The sequence below is a fragment of the Eschrichtius robustus genome, chromosome 1, assembly GCF_028021215.1.
Source record: "Eschrichtius robustus isolate mEscRob2 chromosome 1, mEscRob2.pri, whole genome shotgun sequence".
In the NCBI taxonomy this organism is placed as follows: domain Eukaryota; kingdom Metazoa; phylum Chordata; class Mammalia; order Artiodactyla; family Eschrichtiidae; genus Eschrichtius; species Eschrichtius robustus.
In genome coordinates this window covers 162,125,170-162,143,686 of record NC_090824.1, presented here as the reverse complement: position 1 = coordinate 162,143,686, position 18,517 = coordinate 162,125,170, and the positions used below count along the sequence as shown (strand labels likewise).

Here is an 18,517-nt window from a genome sequence, read left to right as displayed (position 1 = left end):
CTTTCTCCCCTTTCCCACTCCTGGGAGTTAATTATGTTGGAGATGGGGAGAGTTCTACAGTAGAGTAAGGTGGTGCTAACTTCTTTTTTTGGGGCTTTTGTTATACCTGGGGAGATGCGTGGGACAAGGTGACAGAGAAGGGGCATCAAGATGCTACATAACTCCCCTGAACGCAAATGCCTAGTAGGCAAAGGGAGTGGACGGGGCCAGGTGCATTATGGCTTGGAGTGTGATAAACTGAAGAATGTAAGTTCAAAATTTTTGAGAAGCTAGAAATTCAGGGTGTTTTATGTAAACTCCCAGTTTATGTTAGACAAACCTGAGGTGATAGAAATTTTAGGCACTAGAGGTAAGGAAACATTGAGTTCCGCTTCAGAGATGCTATAGGGCTCACGGTGTGCTGTTGTAACTGGTTTGTTCCTCTCCCTTTAGTCTTACCAGAGGGCAAAAGGAGGATAAGAAACTGGCATGACTACCTGAGCTGATCATAGAGTGGCCCTCCTTCGAATGAGGGCATGATAAAAGAGGAAGTAAACTGCTTTCTGAGCCAGAATGCTGGGGCTCGTAATTTTCCAATGGCTCAAAAGGTCACAGGGGAAGACCCACAGGAAGGCCTTGTTTTCATCACCCCCTTTCTGGAAATGTCTACCCAAAATGTATACAAGCCTGGGCAACTGTGTATTGTTCCAAGTTTACAGCCCCTCTCTTGAGGAGCCTGTTTCATCTTTGTCTGACCACCTTTTGGCCCGTTCTCTGTGGTTGTTGCCCCTCCACTAACCCGTGGCTGCCCCCAGACAGGCTGCTAACCCCAGTTAGAAAGGGTGGCTAGGGCTTGCTGCACTCCAGTCAGAAGCAGGCACTGACCTCTTCATCTTCATCCTCATCCTCTTGAAGAACCATGTCCAGGATGTTCCCTTTGATCTTGAAGTCTCGTGAAGTGCTGAGCTTTATATGCTGCATCAGGTTCACCTGTGACAGGATTGTAACCATGGACACATTTTCCTACTGACAGGTCCTGCCCAGGACAGCCTAAACCATCTCTGACAAACCCTTCAGTTCCTCTAGGAAGGCACACACCCACTTGAATCCATGAATGTTTGGATTCAGGCCATCAGATCAGAAACAGAAAAGAACAGTAGATTTTTCCCCCACTGCAGTTGTGTTGCTTCAGTTTGCCAGGTCCCTTCACAGGGTAAATGGAATTGGTAGAAAACAGAATATGTTTACCTTGGACCTCTTAGAAAGGTGGATGAGAAATTTTTCATACTGTTCAATGGCAAAGATGAGGTTAGGGATTGGCTTGGTTTCCCGAAGAGCTCTGGCCTACGGGGCAAAGAAGAGAAGACCACCTAAATTTTGGGTTCAAGGCGGTTTTTTTTTTTAACATAAATTTATTTATTTTCGGCTTCGTTGGGTCTTTGTTGCTGTGCGCAGGCTTCGTCTAGTTGTGGCAAGCGGGGGCTACTCTTCGTTGCGGTGTGCAGGCTTCTCATTGCAGAGGCTTCTCTTGTAGAGCACGGGCTCTAGGCGTGCGGGCTTCAGTAGTTGTGGCACGCAGGCTTCAGTAATTGTGGCGCACGGGCTTAGTTGCTCCGCGGCGTGTGGGATCTTCCCAGACCAGGGCTCGAACCCGTGTCCCCTGCATTGGCAGGCGGATTCTTAACCACTGCGCCACCAGGGAAGTCCCTTCAAGGGTTCTTGAAGTCCTCTGAAGCTGTCTGTAGCAGAACTGCTCATGGCTTTGGGAGAAAGCTAGTCAGTCTTCCAATCAAATGCAGTTTTACTTATATACCAGTAATTAAGATTTTTTTAACAGTTCACTCTCAGCAAAGGAGCTAAATGCTAATGGAGATTGCAATGAATCCTATTTATAATTCCTAAATATTTGTTATCTAGAAACTGGCTGAGGGATGGACCATTTGTAGATATCTGGTTGCCTGACTTGATATTCTTGTAACAATGAGCCCACTCTACACTACCTCTATTTCCTCTCTCTGGTCTACATATGAATTTTCATTGCTGGTATTAATATATCTCTTTCCCCTCAACTTGAATTGTAACTTGTAGATCCTTCCATGTTTCTTATGTATATAGACATGTTTCTATATATATTTTTTAAAACTACAAATGAGGACATTGTTCTCATCTTTTTTTTTTTTTCTTTTTAACATTATCTTGGGAGAGAATCCTAATCTGAACATTTAGATTTGTATTTTTTTCATGTCTGCATAGTATTCTACAGTATAAATATACTATAAACCCATTTAGCCAGTCCTCTATTAGTGGGTATCTTAGTTTTCCCAATATTTCACTTTTACTTTACAACACTGCCAGGACTATTCTATACATAGGCCTTTATAATTTCTATCCTAAAAATGGAATTGTTGCAGTAAAGAGTGTGTGTGTGTGAATGTATAGGTCTAAAATTGAGCAGTTACTGCCACACTGCCCCCGTGAGAGAGTACTGAATTCTCACCTTTGCCAGCAGTGCACTAGAGAACCCACTTCCCTGCACCCTCTCCAACTCTTTCACATCCTTTAGGGAGCACCTGTTGCACTCACTAACTTTTCTTAAAACCAGTTCCTTCACAATGGTTATCCTAAGCTATTTCTATTTTTAAAGAAAGAGCTCAAGATTTTCTGGTACTTCCTGAATAAAGTATATGTTTTTTGGTTCAGAGGAAAAAGATGTTCCATCTGAACATAAAGTCCGTGAGCTGAGAAGAAGCCATACACAAACATTTTCCCTCCAGCTTTACTGAGATATAATTCATATACCATACAATTTACCGATTTACATTGTACAGTTTAGTGTGTTTTTGTGTATTCACAGAGTTGTATAACCATCACCATAATCAATTTTAGAACATTTTCACCACCACCGCCCCCCCGATAATCCTACACCCATTTTAGCAGGCACCTTCCCAGTTTCTCCAACATCCCCCCTTCCCCCCACTCCCCAGTTCTAGGCAACCACTAATCTGTCTTTTTAGATTTGCCTTTTCTGGACATTTCATATAAATGCACTCATGTAGTCTTTTTCTGACTGGCTTCTTTCACTTAATATAATATTTTCAAGGTTCATCAGCAACCACATTTTTTTTTTTTTTTTGGCCGTGCTGCGCGGCATGCGGGATCCCAGTTCCCTGACCAGGGATCAAACCCATGCCCCCCGCAGTGGAAGCTTGGAGTCCTAACCACTGGACCGCCAGGGAGGTCCCAGCAACCACATTTTGATCACTGTCAGCAGCTTACCATGGCTGTGGGCCCAGCAGCGGTTTTCTCCTTTTTCTTTTCTCCTGTATGTTTTAGGCTCTTACTATTCTTGTTCTAAAGAAACAGAAACAAATTCTGTCATTTCTGAAGATTGTTCTGTAGAGCTAGCAGGCTAGTGGTAAATTTCTAGTATGATGATTACAGTGGAGTATGGGGGAACTCTTAGGGGGACCAAGTCTGCGTGAAGAGATTATCCTGCAGCAGATGCCGGAAGGTGGGAAGCATTCTGGGACGCTTTATAATCCTCAGATATTTTTCTATTTTTTGTTGGGAGGTTTACCATCTTGCTCTTGGATACATCTAGCACATGCAACTGAGGGCAGGACCAACCATTACTATAGCAGGGCAGCCAAGGGACTAGTGAGGCACAAAAGGACTGTCACGGTTAAGTAGGAATAGGTGTTTCCCAACTGGGAAGTTAGCTAAAAGGGTTGCATAAAGAAGAGGAAGCTGGAGAGGCTGTTCCCAGAGCAATGTATCTTACAAGTGGTTACATGCTCCAGAAGGGTTTAAAGGTCACAGGAACACTTATTTCCCTATGTTGTACATAATTAGAGAATAAAGAGCTCCTGGAAAAAGGAAGAACCAATAAGGGAACCAAGAAGAACAGGATTCTGATAAGGCAGAAGAGAATTGAGACATGAGTCGGGAGAGACCACCCAAGTGTGAGGTACACAAACAGGAACCTTTTACCTGAAGGGGAGTTCTGTGCCCTCCACGAATGGAACATTACCATGTTCCATGTGACAAGGAAAAGAATTAAAAACAGAGACCTGCAAATGGAGACAAATTATACTACTGGAGCTATGTGAAAGGCGGGAGGCTTGGTCCACACGGCATGTTCTGGAAAATAAGAAAATGTAGGTATCCCAGAGATGCTGGTATGAAGAAACTTGTTTTTGGCCCTGGAAGGCAGGGTAGAGGGTGAAGACTTTTTAAGGGAGGGGCAGAGTAGCAGCCATAGATAGAACTCATGCGGACCAAATGGGAAGTGAGCCATCTTCCTAAAAGTTGTACCCAACGTGGGACCTTGTTGGAACTCCCCAAATCAACCCCATCTACTGCCCATTTCCGCTGATTCAGGTAGGACTAAAATTGTAGCTGGAAGAGAAGCATCTTTTAAAGGTATACAGTTCTGAGCAGGATGCTAAGGGTTTTGGAGCAATGGCTTTCATTGCTTTCTTCCCATTGAGATCCAAGGCTATGAGAAAAAGAAAGGGGCTATAAGAGAATAAACAGCTCTCTGAAAGATGCGGCAAATGCAATCCAGATTTCTAGATAGAAGCTGGAGTTAGTGGAACCATGGGCTCTTGCCCAAGGTCACTCATTAAGCACATCTCACAAAGAGAAAAATGTTTGCCTGTGGATCAGCTGACTTGTCAAGTAAGGCTTTAAGTCAAATATGAATCGAGAAGGGGGGAAATATCCAGGGAATACGTAAACTGGTTTTTGTGTAGTGTAGAAAAAAAGATAGTCTAGAAGGTGCCTGGTGATAAGCAAAAGAAGAGCTTGAGAATGGGGTCAAACACAAAACCCCAAAACCTCCCAACATTTTACATGTCAATGAGTACCAAGTATGATTCTAGAGCAAGGGGTGACCAACTAAAACCCAGAGGCCCACTGCTTGTTTTTCAAAATAAAGTTTTATTAAACACAGCCAAGCTCATTCATTTGTGTATTGACTATGGCTGCTTTTATGCTACAACGGCAGAGTTTAGTTGTGACAGTGACTGTATGGTCTGTAAAACCTGAAAGCATTTACCATCTGGCCTTTTGCAGAAAATGTTTGCTGACCCCTGTTGTAGAGTCAAAGTACTTGGGTTCAAGTCTCAGCTTGGCCTCTTAACTAGCTGTTCTTGGTCTTTTTTTCTTTTTTTTTAAAATTTTTTAAAAAATTAACTTATTTATTCACCTATTTATTTGGCTGCGTTGGGTCTTTGTTGCTGCACACAGGCTTTCTCTAGTTGCGGCGAGTGGGGGCTACTCCTTGTCACAGTGTGCGGGCTTCTCATTGCAGTGGCTTCTCTTGTGGCGGAGCACGGGCTTAGTTGCGTTGGCAGGCAGATTCTTAACCACCGCGCCACCAGGGAAGTCCTGTTCTTGGTCTTTTTAATACCTAATATTACTATTTGGCAGAACGTTCCATAGAGTTCAGCTTGGGAAATGATGCTGTAAGGCCACGTTCATTGTATTAGAACAGCTAACATTAGAGAACACTTGCCTGGTGTTGTGTTAAGCACTTTCCATGCATCACCTCATCATTCTCACTATGCCGCTACTTTACTTACATTCCAAAGGATGCCCAAAGGCATGGATTTGGAATCACCCAGAAATAAACCAAGTCACTGAGCCCAAGCATGTTTGTTTCTCCCCTGCTCCAAGTGCACACATATCAAATGCCTTCTCTCTCTAAATCAAACTTTTTTTTTTTATATATAAAGATTTCCTTGCTGTAAAGACTTCAAACCTTGGCTTGTTCTCATATGGGCACCTTTGGCTTACTTTAAGTAGGGAAGAAACTTTATATACGCTTAGCTCAGGTGACCTAGCGGTCCCCTGGGAATATAAGGAGTCCTTTCTTACTTGAAGATGCATTTTGGTACAGACTCTGAATCACTTACCTGTATGTAAGAAATGAAAGAATAGCACAGCGGGGTCAGATGCGAACCTGACAGCTTCACCTGCAGCAAAGGAAAAGGAAATCAATGTAACTGTATGAATAAGATGCTTTCCCCATTCCTAGGAAAGGCATTCTCAGCTCACCAGCTTTTCCATATTTTTCGGAATTCCTCTGGAGTGCTGACACACCTGGAGATACTAACAAAAGATTCCAAGATTTAGCATGCCTTCCTATATAAATGTCCCATGAAACTACAGGTAGTGACTCAGTGAGCAAATGGAGTATGACTTATTGCTCTGACTGGAGAGGGAAAAGAAAGTAAGCTACCATATTCATGGAGAATCCAAGACTCAAGGCTTCCTTTTTCCCCTCCTCTAAGTTCCAAAGCTTCCCAGACAGCAGGCAATAAAGGGTTTCTGTTTCTGACTTGTTCCGTTTATTGCTTTAAAAATCCTTCAGGCTGGTAGTCCCTGCATCTAGAAAACCAATGACTTTTCTGTTTTTGCTTTAGAAAAAGCCAATAAAGATTAGAGGTTCTCAGTATTTCTACCACAGAAGTTTAGTAGCCATACCTTGTAGCCAGAGCTGCACGTTCTCAGAAATGGCCACACTGCTGTTTGGGTACATGGTGTGAGGTGGTCTACTATCTTTCTTGGGTTGTCTGTGCCTTTCTAAGTATTTAATGTGGGTCGTTGCTAGAATCAGAACTAAATTACCTAGTTCTTATCACTCTCTGAATGTCTGCTGAGAAATCAAAATATTGCAAGTACAAAAAGAGTTTCTTGTTAACAGATACTAAGAAGCATTAACTTAAACCCAGGGCAAGTTATGCCTTTTATTTTTTAAAAATAAACTTATTCCCTACCCTAGTACCTGACCTGTGAGGCATTTAACACCCACTTGTTAAAGGAACAAACACCTTTTCAGTGCCCAGACTGGTCTGAAATAGTCTAATTTTTTGTGCAGTTGGAATCAGATTAAGTTCTATAGCTATAGTTTAGACTGAGTCCTAGAAGGTGTTTGAAGAGGCATTTACTCTCCATCAGGTGCTACATACTCATATGCTAAAGAAATAAGGGCCTCTAAAAACAGATTTAGAATTATGCCTCAACCGTTATTTCCGGGCCTGTGGAGACGGCTGCCACCTACTGATCAAACCATCATTTGCAAAGATGTAGTCAAGAGCTCTCTGCACAGGGGCGTTCTGCAGCAAGGGGTAATGTCCTGGCTGGGTGGGACAGAATGATAGTAGTGACTGTCTCTCCAATACTCACATATCTGACAAGCGCTGTAAGAATGGTGTACATTTTGCAAAGGTCCTTTAATAAGGTGTCCACACAGCTGCCTGACGGCAGGGCTGTCTGCACCAGCTCGTGGAAAAATGTAAGCAGAGTTCCCAATTGTATGATGATGGCTTTCTCAATGGGATGATTTGGTAGGGTTGCCTGAGAAGAGGCTTCTTCTGAAAGGAAAGGAAACTGGCATATTCAAACCCAACTGACCTTATTTTCTAGTTCAAGTGAAAGAGATTTAGAAACCAATGAAACATTAACTAGGAAGTCTGTAGGGAAAATGAGCATGTATTTAATTCATCATGCAAAATACATTAATAATCATGCTGTCATAAGGCACACTACCTTCTACTTCCTTCATTACTTTGGAAATCTAGCACAAACAAACAGAGCTCAGGGCATCTGCTTTTATGCAGTCCTCCAATTCAGATTTTAGTTAACTTACCTGGTATGATTTCTTGGCTCACTTGTCCCTTAAGCTTGGTGATTAGCCAGTCCACTTCTTCTAGGACCTTCTCAGCCTGACTCAGAAGAAGTAACTGTGAAAGAAAAGAATGCCTGGCATGGCTCACTGCACACAGCTGCTGGTGTAATATGATAACCATGGCCACCTGCGGGTGGGTTACAGGCCTCAGGACGCGAGCCACTATAATTCACTCTTCACAGGGAATAAAATGGAAGGTATGACAAGGCTATTTCCCAAGGGTCGGGGATCAACACTTACACAGACAGTAGGGGCAGCTGTTCTCAAATTCACCATTGCAAAGTGGTTTGTTTTCTCCACTTCTACATCCTGGGGAGGGAAAGAGAGGTGAGATATAATGACAGTAAGGCTGTTCCCCTGGCTTCTATCCCCAACTCAGGGTGTTGTATTAAAGGCTCACTATGGTACCTGGTCTATGTCTCCAATATGTCCATGGATATCCTGGGACAAGTCACGCAGCAGGGTCACAGGACTCTTACACAAAACATGGAGGCTGAAGAGCAAATTCATCAAGCCCTTGCAAAATGAGGCATCCTCTAGGAGTAGGAAGGAAAGAAAAGGTAAGTTATAATCCAAGTCAGTCCTTTGGGGGGTGTGGGGTGCCTAACTGTAACATGTAGCTCGTCATGTTTCAGGCACAATATCCCTGTGCTGCACACACTCCAATCAAGGCAGCTCTCCCACAAAGGTGCACTTCTATCCACGAGTCCAAACAGGGAGATGCTTCCCATTATTAGTCACCATCACTGCATAACTAGCACACCGGTCAAGAAATAGAACACTACCAGCACCCCAGAACCGCCCCCTCACCCCACCAAGGAAACTGTTATTCTGCCTTGTAACTGTAATCCAGTTTTGTCTGATTTTGAACTTTATCTAAATGGAATCGTACAGTAAGTACTCTTTTTTGTGTCTGTTGTCTTTTGTTGAATGTTATGTGTGTGAGATTCCTCCATGTTGTGTCACTGGAGTTTGTTCATTCTCATTACAGTATTCCACTATGTGTATACAGCACAATCCCTTGATCCATTCTACTGCTGATGAATGTTTGGGTTCGATTTTGCCTATCAGAATAGTGCTGCTGTGAGAATTCTTCCACCTATTTTTGCTGGGAGTGGAACTGCTGGATCATAAGCATATGTTTAATTTTAGTAGTTAGATATTGCTAAACAGTTTTCCAGAGTGGTTATACCAACTTACAGCTCCAGCAGCAGCGAATGAGAGGTTCAACTGCTCTATATTCTTACCAACACTTGGTACTGGTATTGTGTGTGTTTTTTTCATTTTGGCCACTCTGGTGAATATGTAATTTTCTAAACGTTGTTTGGTGGTGATGATTTTATATAAAGCCTAAAAGGAAACATGTCAGGCAACTTACCCCAGCTGTTTTCCTTGCAAATCTTAGTTGTCCAGGATAACATCTGCACAAACTAGAGATCATTCAGATATTACAGAATCATGCCAAAAGACAGACCTAGGTGTTGTCAGACTAAAAGAGCCCTAGACCTTTTCAAGTCTAAGCAAATCACCTGCTAAAACACGTGCCTGGATCTAAAGTGGTAATCTACTAAAAATAGCATAAAAATAAGTCCAAAGTTATGAGAAGAATTATTGATACTTTTCTCAAATATAGCATATGACTCAATTCTCAATGCCCTCATTAAGGGCCAAAGGTCCTGGGGTCTGGGCTCTTACCCTTTGAGCTTCCTCTGCCCCTACCACCACGGTCTAGGGCTAAAGTACCCTTTTTTCCTCTTCCCATGCCCCACACTCTCTGCATTTGAGACATCTTTAAGGATAGTAAGCTAACAGAGGTGCAGGAGAGTAAGATCCTGGCCATAGTGATAGTCGAATTAGCTATTAGGAGCCAAGAGGCCACAGGAGGTTAAAAGGGAGGAGGGATTAAAAAAAAAAGAAGAAGAAAGAAAAAGAAAAGAGGCCAAAAAACAGAGTTCGGGGAAGCTTAAGGTCTTGGGATAGTAGGTCCTATGTTTCCAGATACACACTCAGCTTTCTGCTTCAGCAGTTGTTTGGGATAGGCTTTCAGCCACAAAGGTACTGAAATGCAGTGATACTTAAGTGTAAAACGATGAGTAAGAATCTAGTTTTTGATCTGTTGGGGAAAAAGATCAATTTAGAGGCTAACTGAAAGTTCTCTGCGAACTGATACAAAAAGGGTTTCCAGAATACAGTGATTACTGTAGAATACTGATTTCCAGAATACAGTATTAAATGCAACAAATAAATAAAGCAGGATGCTGAACAAGCTTTTGTGTGAAAAGGGTAGGGTCAGGAATAAGAATCTATATTCATATTGCTCTACAGGAATAAAAAACTCTTTACATAAGAAACTAAAAGAAGATATTTACTTACCGGGGGAGAAGAAGAACTGAACAGATGGAGGACATGGATAGAAGGGAGACCATTTCCTGTAAATCTTTTTATAATTTTTGGTTTTCAAATCATAGAACTTTATTACCCATTCAAAATTAAATTAAAAAATTTTAAACAGACTACCTGAAGTTACGAGGGGGTGCGTGATGAAAATTAAATTTAAAAAATTTCCTGTTTATATTAGCCTTTCCACATCTATTTATTTTCCCTCAGATGTCACCATGTTCCAATTCTCTGTGTTTCTTTCCTAATCCTGGGCTCCTTGCAGCAAAAGTAGCAATACGAAAGAATGAAGCTGAAAGTAAAGTGCAGAGATGCATTGTTTTGACCTAGGATGACATAAGTAACAAAAGGGATTTTCTTTGGGCTACCTGGAACTAGGACAACAGGAAAATCAAGTCTGCTTTTCAGTGCTCAAACACCATAACACACAGGGCTATGGCCTGGCTAGCTCTTCCTAAAGCAAGGCCTTACACAAGGAGGCTTGCATCTCAGCACTCCAACTTGTCTCCTCACAGATCAGGAAGGAGGTCTGGTAGAACCACACAGCCCTAGGCTCTCAAGCACTCTCTTTATCATCCTCTAGGGAAATCACTCCTGAATGGAACAGACCCACAAAATGTGGCACTTCTCTTGTTCTGTATGTGTGAATGCTCACGGGGGTACATACATTCTTCGTGTATGTGTGCAGACCCATACACATATACCTAAAACCTATCTGGGCAGAACTGATTCTGTTTTAGGACGATGATCATGCTTTCTGACTTATCACCTTTTGTTGAATCTCCCCCAAACTCAGTACCAGCTAACCTTGATGACAAAGTTAACTGCTGAATGTCAGCTACCTTCTTGATAATTAACATACTTTCATTTTAGAAAAGAACAGAAAACACCAAGAGTGGGGAAAAACCCACATTAAGAAGGCTGAACACAGATAAACAAGATTTTTTTCTGTAGTGCTTACTGTTTACCCTTGACAGTGGCCAAACAAAAAGCAGTAATTATAACATGGTAGAAACACCATGTAGCGAAAGGTACATCTTATAGATCTTATATTAATTCAGAAGCATAATTGAATATATTATTTTAAATAAGCCAGATTTCAAGCAGACATTTAGATATACACTTTAGGACATAATACTCCTTGCCTTCTGAGGGATGCTAAGTGGGAGTGAATGAGTGGTACTCATACCTGAGTGGAGGAGGGCTCCAGTAGCTTGGACAAGTTGGAGAGAACAGTGACAAGTAGGAGGGCTTCTTTGCTATTAAAGTCTTCTTCTTGGCTGCTAAGTATATTCAACAAGGACCTCTGAGAAAGGAAAAGTATACACAGAAACATTAGCAGACATGTTACTAGCAGGGAGAAGAGACATCTACCCGGAGATTCCTAAGGCTGGGACAGAAAGGATTCAAAAACACCAAAAATCCAAGAGGATAAAAGCTGAAAATAAACCTGGATTGAATAGGTGGTTTCCTACCCTGTTTCTGATCGTAGGTCTGAGTGTTCTCTTGAGAACTATGGACTCCTTCTCCAACCCCCTGCCAAATGTACATCAGGAATGAATTGTGCACCCAGTTTCTTTTTCTCTTTGTTTTGGCCATGCCACACAGCTTACGGGATCTTAGTTCTTTGACCAGGGATTGAACCCGGGCCCATGGCAGTGAAAGCACTGAGTCCTATCCACTGCACCGCCAGGGAATTCCCGTGCACCCAGTTTTGGGTGGTTTGCAACTCCCTGAAGCCCATCCGCCGACCTCAGGGCTAGACCACGCCCCAATGCTGGTATTCCCTACACACCTTCCCTGTTTTCCTTTTCTCTGTTTCTCTCTCACCACCTGAAACACTGTATTTTGTCTGTTAGTCTCTTCCCACTACAATGTAAGCTCTGTGAGGGTAGGGTTTTGTCTCTTTTATCCCTTGCTATATCTTCAGCACCTGGAACAGTCCCTGGCATATAATAGGAACTTTAAAATTATTTATTAAAGAAGTCCTCTGTGATAAAAGATCCTGATATTGTGACAACTAGTGGTTAGAAACTAATAGGAGGGACTTCCCTGGTGGCGCAGTGGTTAGGAGTCTGCCTGCCAATGCAGGGGACACGGGTTCGCGCCCTGGTCCAGGATGATCCCACATGCCGCAGAGCAGCTAGGCCCCCGAGCCACAACTACTGAGCTTGTGCTCTAGAGCCTGCGAGCCACAACTACCGAAGCCCGCGCACCTAGAGCCCACGCTCCGCAGCAAAGAGAAGCCACCACAATGAGAGGCCCGTGCACCGCGACGAAGAGTAGCCCCCAAGCTCCGCAACTAGAGAAAGCCCGTGGGCAGCAAAGAAGACCCAATGCAGCCATAAATAAATAAATAAATAAATTAATTAATTAATTAAAAAAAAGGGAAGAAGCTAATAGGCTTCACTGTCTAGTTTTTATGCAATCTGACAGACAAAGCCAAATTATATTTGCATGCATTAATGGGCTCCTGGCTATCTCTCTGTATCAGCTCAGTGATTCTTAGAGGCAATGACTCCTGCAGGTTGGGGTGGCTTAAATACACATCCTTCCTAGAATCCTCTTAAATGCATTCTCTCTCATTCTAAGAGCTTTGTCTTGTTGCTTGAATGATGACCCAGAAGAAATTCCTGTTCTGCTTGCTCACTGTCTGCCCATTCTCACCAGCTGGCCCTGCTAACAGTCCCTTTCCAAGGACCCTCACAAAGTACCGCAGTTTCCCAGGCTTCTCACCTGAAACTGCCGGATCTGGAATGCTGCTCTTTGAGTGACACTGACTTCCACCTCTTCTTCCTCATCTGTGGCATCTAGGAAAGGAAAAGAACTCTACCTTCTTTGAAATGGGCTTGGGCTTTTTTTTTGCCTTTTCATACTAAAATTTTAGGAAGCCAAAAAAGTCTGGAGGCAGATTTAATTATATTCCTAACATTCTGCAATTTCTTAATACTATATTCCATTTTCCAGTCACTGTTTGTGGATAAATGTAATCCAGTAAGTGCCAATTCTGAATCCACTAGATGTCACTCCTTAGCAACATTAGGACTTCTCAGGTGTCCTCTGGTAGGTTAACAACTAGAATCAAGAGGTTTGGTTAAGAAAGACAAACTCAGGGCTTCCTTGGTGGCGCAGTGGCTAAGAATCCGCCTGCCAATGCAGGGGACACGGGTTCGAGCCCTGGTCCGGGAAGATCCCACATGCCGTGGAGCAACTAAGCCCGTGCGCCACAACTACTGAAGACCGCGCGCCTAGAGCCTGTGCTCTGCAACAAGAGAAGCCACCACAATGAGAAGGCTGCGCCCCGCAACAAAGAGTAGCCCCCGCTCACTGCAACTAGAGAAAGCCCGCGTGCAGCAGCGATGACCCAATGCAGCCAAAAAAATTAAATAAATGAATAAAAAAAAAAAAAAAAAAAAAGACAAACTCAAGAGAGAGCCAATTTATCAGAATTGAAATGCCCACCCAGAGCCCTGAGAAACTGATGAATCTTGGGCTGGTAGAACTGTTGCACGGCACTGAATATTTTCTGCAAACCCTCCAAGCACAGCAGCGAGATGTTCTTTCCTTTCTCTTTCTTTCCCGACTCTTCCACTGAAGTAGGAATTGAAGTGTATCTCCAAAGCAAGACCCTGGGGAAAAGTGATTTTATTTTCAAAGTCAGGTTCACTAAGGTACAATTTACATACACTAAAATTCCCATCCTATAGATGTATAGTTCTATGAATTCTGACTAACTTACACAGTTGTGTACTCAGCCCCACAATCAAGATATTTCCATCACCCTAAAAGTTTCCACGTGCTCCTTTGTAATCAATTATTTCTCCTCGATTTTGCAAGCAACCACTGGTCTGTTTCCTGTCCCAGTGATTTTACTATTTACAAACTATCATATAAAAATGGTATCATTCAGGGGGCTTCCCTGGTGGCGCAGTGGTTGAGAATCTGCCTGCCAATGCAGGGGACACGGGTTCGAGCCCTGGTCTGGGAAGATCCCACATGCCGCGGAGCAACTAGGCCTGTGAGCCACAATTACTGAGCCTGCGCGTCTGGAGCCTGTGCTCCACAACAAGAGAGGCCGCGATAGTGAGAGGCCCGCGCACCGCGATGAAGAGTGGCCCCCACTTGCCACAACTAGAGAAAGCCCTCGCACAGAAACGAAGACCCAACACAGCCATAAATAAATAAAATAAATAAACCCAAAGTTTAAAAAAAAAAAAAAAAGTAAAAATGGTATCATTCATTATGCAGCCTTTAGAATCTGGCTTTGCTAACAGCATATGCTTTTGAGATTCACCTATGTTGCTGCATGTATTGGTAGTTTGTCCCATTTTATTGCTGAGTAGTACTCCAGGGTATGGGTGTACTACAGCTTGTCCATTCACCAATTTATCCATCCATCTATTGACAGACTTTTAGGTTGTTTCCAGATTTTGCTGTTACAGATAAAGCTGCCGTATACAAACCTTTATATGAACATCTACTTTCGTTTCTTTTGGGTAAATATCTAAGAGTGGGGTGGGAATATCACATGGTAGGTATGTGCTTAACTTTTTTAAGAAACCGCCAAACTATTTTCCAAAGTGGCTGCACCATTTTACATTTCTGTCAACAGTGTATAAGAGTTCAAATTCTTCCACATCCATGACAACACTCTAGTATGGTCAATCTAAACTTCTAGGCATTCTAACAGGTGTTTACTGATATCTCATTGTGATTTTAATTTGCATTTACCTAGTGTTTAATTATGTTGGCCATCCTTTTGGGTTCTTATTTGCCATCTATACATCTTCTTTGGTAAAGTGTCTGTTCAAGTATTTTACCCATTTTGCAATTTGATTGTTTTCTTAACAAGTTTAAGAGTTCTTTATATACTCTGGTTACCAGTCCATCATCAGACATGTGTTTTGCAAATATTTTCTCCTCATCTGTGGCTTGTCTTTTCATTTCCTTAAGAGTGTTTTTCAAAGAACAGAGTTAAGTTTTTAAAAAATATCGACTGTGCTTCTGGTATTTCATCTAAGAAATTTTTACCTAAAACAAGGTTGCAAAGCCTTTTCTGTCTTCTTCTAGATGTTTTACAATATTTGGTTTTACATTTATGTCTCTGATCCATTTCAAGTCAACTTTTTGTATATAACATGAGGAATGGATAAAAGATTCATTTTTTCACATATTCATGTCCAACTGTTCCAAAACTACTTGTTGAAAAGACTTTTCTTTCTCCATTGCATTACCTTGGCACCTTTGTCGAAAGTCAAGACCATACTTGTGTGGATCAATTCTGAACCATCTATTTCTGTTCCATTGATTCTGGCAATACCACACTACCTTAAACACAGCAACTTTATAGTAAGACTTGAAATCACGTAGTGGGAGTCCTCTAACTTTGTTGTTTTATTTCACATTTGTTTTAGTTACTTTAGGTCCTTTACTTTTCCATATAAGTTTTAGAATAAACTTGTCAATTCCTACAATAAAGCCTGATAGGATTTTGATTGGTATTGTGTTGAATCTATGGATTAATTTGGGAAGAATTCACACCTTGACACACTGAATCTTCCAATCCCTGGACACTGTATATCTTTCCATTTACTTGGGACTTCTTTGATTTCTCTCATTAATGTTTTATAGTTTTCATCACATCAATCTTGCATGTTTGTGAGATTTATCACTAAGTAGTTTTCATTTTGTGACACTACAGTAAATGGTACTGTTTTTAAAATTTTAATTTCCAGTTGTTCACCACTAGTATGTACATAAAAATACAGTTTTCGAAAAAACTGACCTTGAATCCTGCAACCTTATTAAACTTACTTAATAGATCTAGTGGCTTTCAAAAAAATTCTTTGGAAATTTTTATGTAGACAATTATGTCTATAAAGACAGTGTTATTCTTTCCTTTTCAATCTGATGTCTTTTATTTCTTTTTCCTGTCTTACTGCACTGACTAGGACCTCCAGTATGATTTTGAATAGTAGTGGTGAAAGCACATGGGGGAAAGCATTGAGTCTTTCTTCATTAAGTATGCTCTTAACTATAGGGTTTTTGTGGATATCCTTTATTAGATTGAGAAAATTCTCTTTCATTCCTGGTTTCACAAGAGATTTTATCATGGTTTATGTTGAATTCTGATTGCCTGCATCTACTGGGATGAACATATGGTTTTTTCTTTAGTCTGTTGACATGGTGAATTACACTGATTGATTTACAAATTTTGAGCCAACCTTGCATCCTGGGAAAAATTCCACTTAAATGATATGTTATTCTTCTTATAAACTGTTGGGATGAATTTGCTAATTTTTTTACATCTATATTCATGAGAGAATTTGGTCTGTACTTTTCTTATTAATGTCTTTGGCTGGATTTGGTATCAGGGTAATTTACACTGGCCTTATAAAACGAGTTGGGACATGTTCCCTCCTCCATTTTCTGGAAGAGTCTGCATAAATTGGTATTACTTCCTAAAATGTTTGGTAGAATTCAACAGTGGAGACATGTAGGTCTGGAGTTTTTGTTGAGGGCAAATTTTGAATCACAAATGCAATTTCTTTAATAGAGATAGGATTACTCAGGTTACCTATTTCTTCTTGAGTGAGCTTTAAAGAAATTTGTGCATTTAAGTTATGAAGTTCATTGGCATAAAGTTAACATTCTGTTATGAATTTTTAATATGTGTAGAATCAGTAGTGATGTCTCCTCTTCCTCATATACCTGATATTTGTAATTTGTGTCTTCTCTCTTTTCCTGGTCAGTCTGGCTAAAGTTTATTGAATTTATTGATCTCAACTAGATTTTGGTCTCATTTTCTCTATTGCTTTTGCTGTTTTTCCTTTCTTTTTTTAAAAAGATTTATTTATTTATTTGGCTGCGTTGGGTCTTAGTTACGGCACGCGGGATCTTTGTTGCAGCATGTGGAATCTTTCATTGCGGCACATGGGCTTCTCTCTAGTTGTGGCGCGTGGGCTCAGTCGTTACGGCGCAGGCTTAGTTGCCCTGAGGCATGTGGGATCTTCGTTCCCCAACCAGGGATCAAACCTGTGTCCCCTGCATTAGAAGGCGGATTCTTAACCACTGGACAACTAGGGAAGTCCCCTGTTTTTATTTTCAGTGATTCTACTTTTGTCTTTATTATTTCCTTCCTTTTGCTCACTTTCATTTTAACCTGCTCTTCTATTTTCTTAATGTAAAAGCCTACATTAGAGATTTCAGATTTCTTTCTAATATAAACACTGATTGTTCTAAATTTCTACCTAGGCACTGCTTTAGCTGGACCATACAAAATTTGACACGCTCAAATGTTCATTTTCATTCTATTAAGATATTTTAACATTTCTGACTTTCTCTTTGACTATGGGTTATTTAGAAATGCATTTAATTTCCAAATATATGGGGATTATCCACATATTTTTGTTACTGCTTTCTTGTTTAATTCTGTTGTGGTCGGAGAATATGCTGATTTCTCTTTTAAAAATTTGTTTGTTTGCTTTATGGCCCCAAATATGGTCCATCTTGATGAATGTACCATATGCACATGAAAGGAATGTGTATTTTGAAACTTATTTAATGTTCTATAAATGTCAATTAAATCAAGCTGGATGATAGTGTTGTTCAAGTCTTCCACGTCCTCCCTGATTTTCTATCTACTTCTACTGATTACCAACAGAGGTAGATTATTATTTGTGTATTTCTCCTTCAGTTCTATCCATTTTTGCTTCAAGTATTTCGAAGCTCTGTTGTTAGGTACATATACATTTAAAATTGTTATGTCTACTTGATAAATTATTTAGTCATTATGTAATATCCCTCTTTATTCCTGGTAATAGAATAACATTTTATATGTGACTAACAATCCACACCAAAACATGACTAGGAAAAAAAACCCAATATAGTGACTGCACTTTCACCTTTAGGGCAATGCCCAACCTCAAACCCACCTTCATCCCCACCCCCAATTTCTTCTCTTGGAGACTCCACAGCGAGTGGAAACGGTTTCTAAGGGTGAGTGGGGCTTACCGAGTTATGTCACAGAGGTTCTGAAAGACCTTCTCTGGGTTCTGGCCATCAGGGCCACTCACATGCCCCATTTCCTTTAGCTGCTGTACCTTCTGCAGAGCCACACTCACTGCATAGCGCATAAACTCATTGCTGGACCTTAGAACAGACAGGCTCTCTTCATGACTTTGGGTACTGTCCCTAGAGAGAGAGAAAGGGAAAGATTCCTCTACAGCTATTGGGACCTGGAATTAGGTTTTCTAGGGACTGTTCAGGATAATAGTACCCAGCAAGCTCTAAATGACAGACTCTAGGCAGCCCATGCCAGAGTCACTGCCATGGCTGTCCTACAAATATCATTCCCAGTGTTACCTCACTTTCTCCCCCTCCCCCACTCCTTTAACTCTGATGAAATTTAAATGTCAGTCTTAGTTTTCTTTAGTGGTTTTTTTTTGT

The 18,517-nt window shown here is 41.3% G+C and overlaps 1 protein-coding gene across 4 annotated transcripts in view; it reads right to left on the bottom strand.

The window, feature by feature from the left end:
• FANCI (FA complementation group I) overlaps positions 1 to 18,517 on the bottom strand; it is a 77,515-nt gene that overhangs the window by 820 nt on the left and 58,178 nt on the right. For 2 of the 4 annotated variants that reach the window (XM_068557483.1, XM_068557502.1), the window contains 14 exons: positions 18,083 to 18,262; positions 13,532 to 13,698; positions 12,806 to 12,879; positions 11,259 to 11,375; positions 9,051 to 9,102; positions 8,081 to 8,208; positions 7,913 to 7,981; positions 7,634 to 7,727; positions 7,171 to 7,358; positions 6,040 to 6,093; positions 5,898 to 5,957; positions 3,256 to 3,330; positions 1,228 to 1,323; positions 865 to 969 (listed from right to left, as the gene is read on the bottom strand). In XM_068557483.1, coding sequence (XP_068413584.1) covers positions 865 to 969; positions 1,228 to 1,323; positions 3,256 to 3,330; positions 5,898 to 5,957; positions 6,040 to 6,093; positions 7,171 to 7,358; positions 7,634 to 7,727; positions 7,913 to 7,981; positions 8,081 to 8,208; positions 9,051 to 9,102; positions 11,259 to 11,375; positions 12,806 to 12,879; positions 13,532 to 13,698; positions 18,083 to 18,262 — 1,459 coding nt within the window. Of the gene's footprint in view, positions 1 to 864; positions 970 to 1,227; positions 1,324 to 1,416; positions 1,740 to 3,255; positions 3,331 to 5,897; positions 5,958 to 6,039; positions 6,094 to 7,170; positions 7,359 to 7,633; positions 7,728 to 7,912; positions 7,982 to 8,080; positions 8,209 to 9,050; positions 9,103 to 11,258; positions 11,376 to 12,805; positions 12,880 to 13,531; positions 13,699 to 18,082; positions 18,263 to 18,517 lie in introns of those variants that run through there. The other 2 variants (XM_068557493.1, XM_068557513.1) reach the window with 2 other exon arrangements.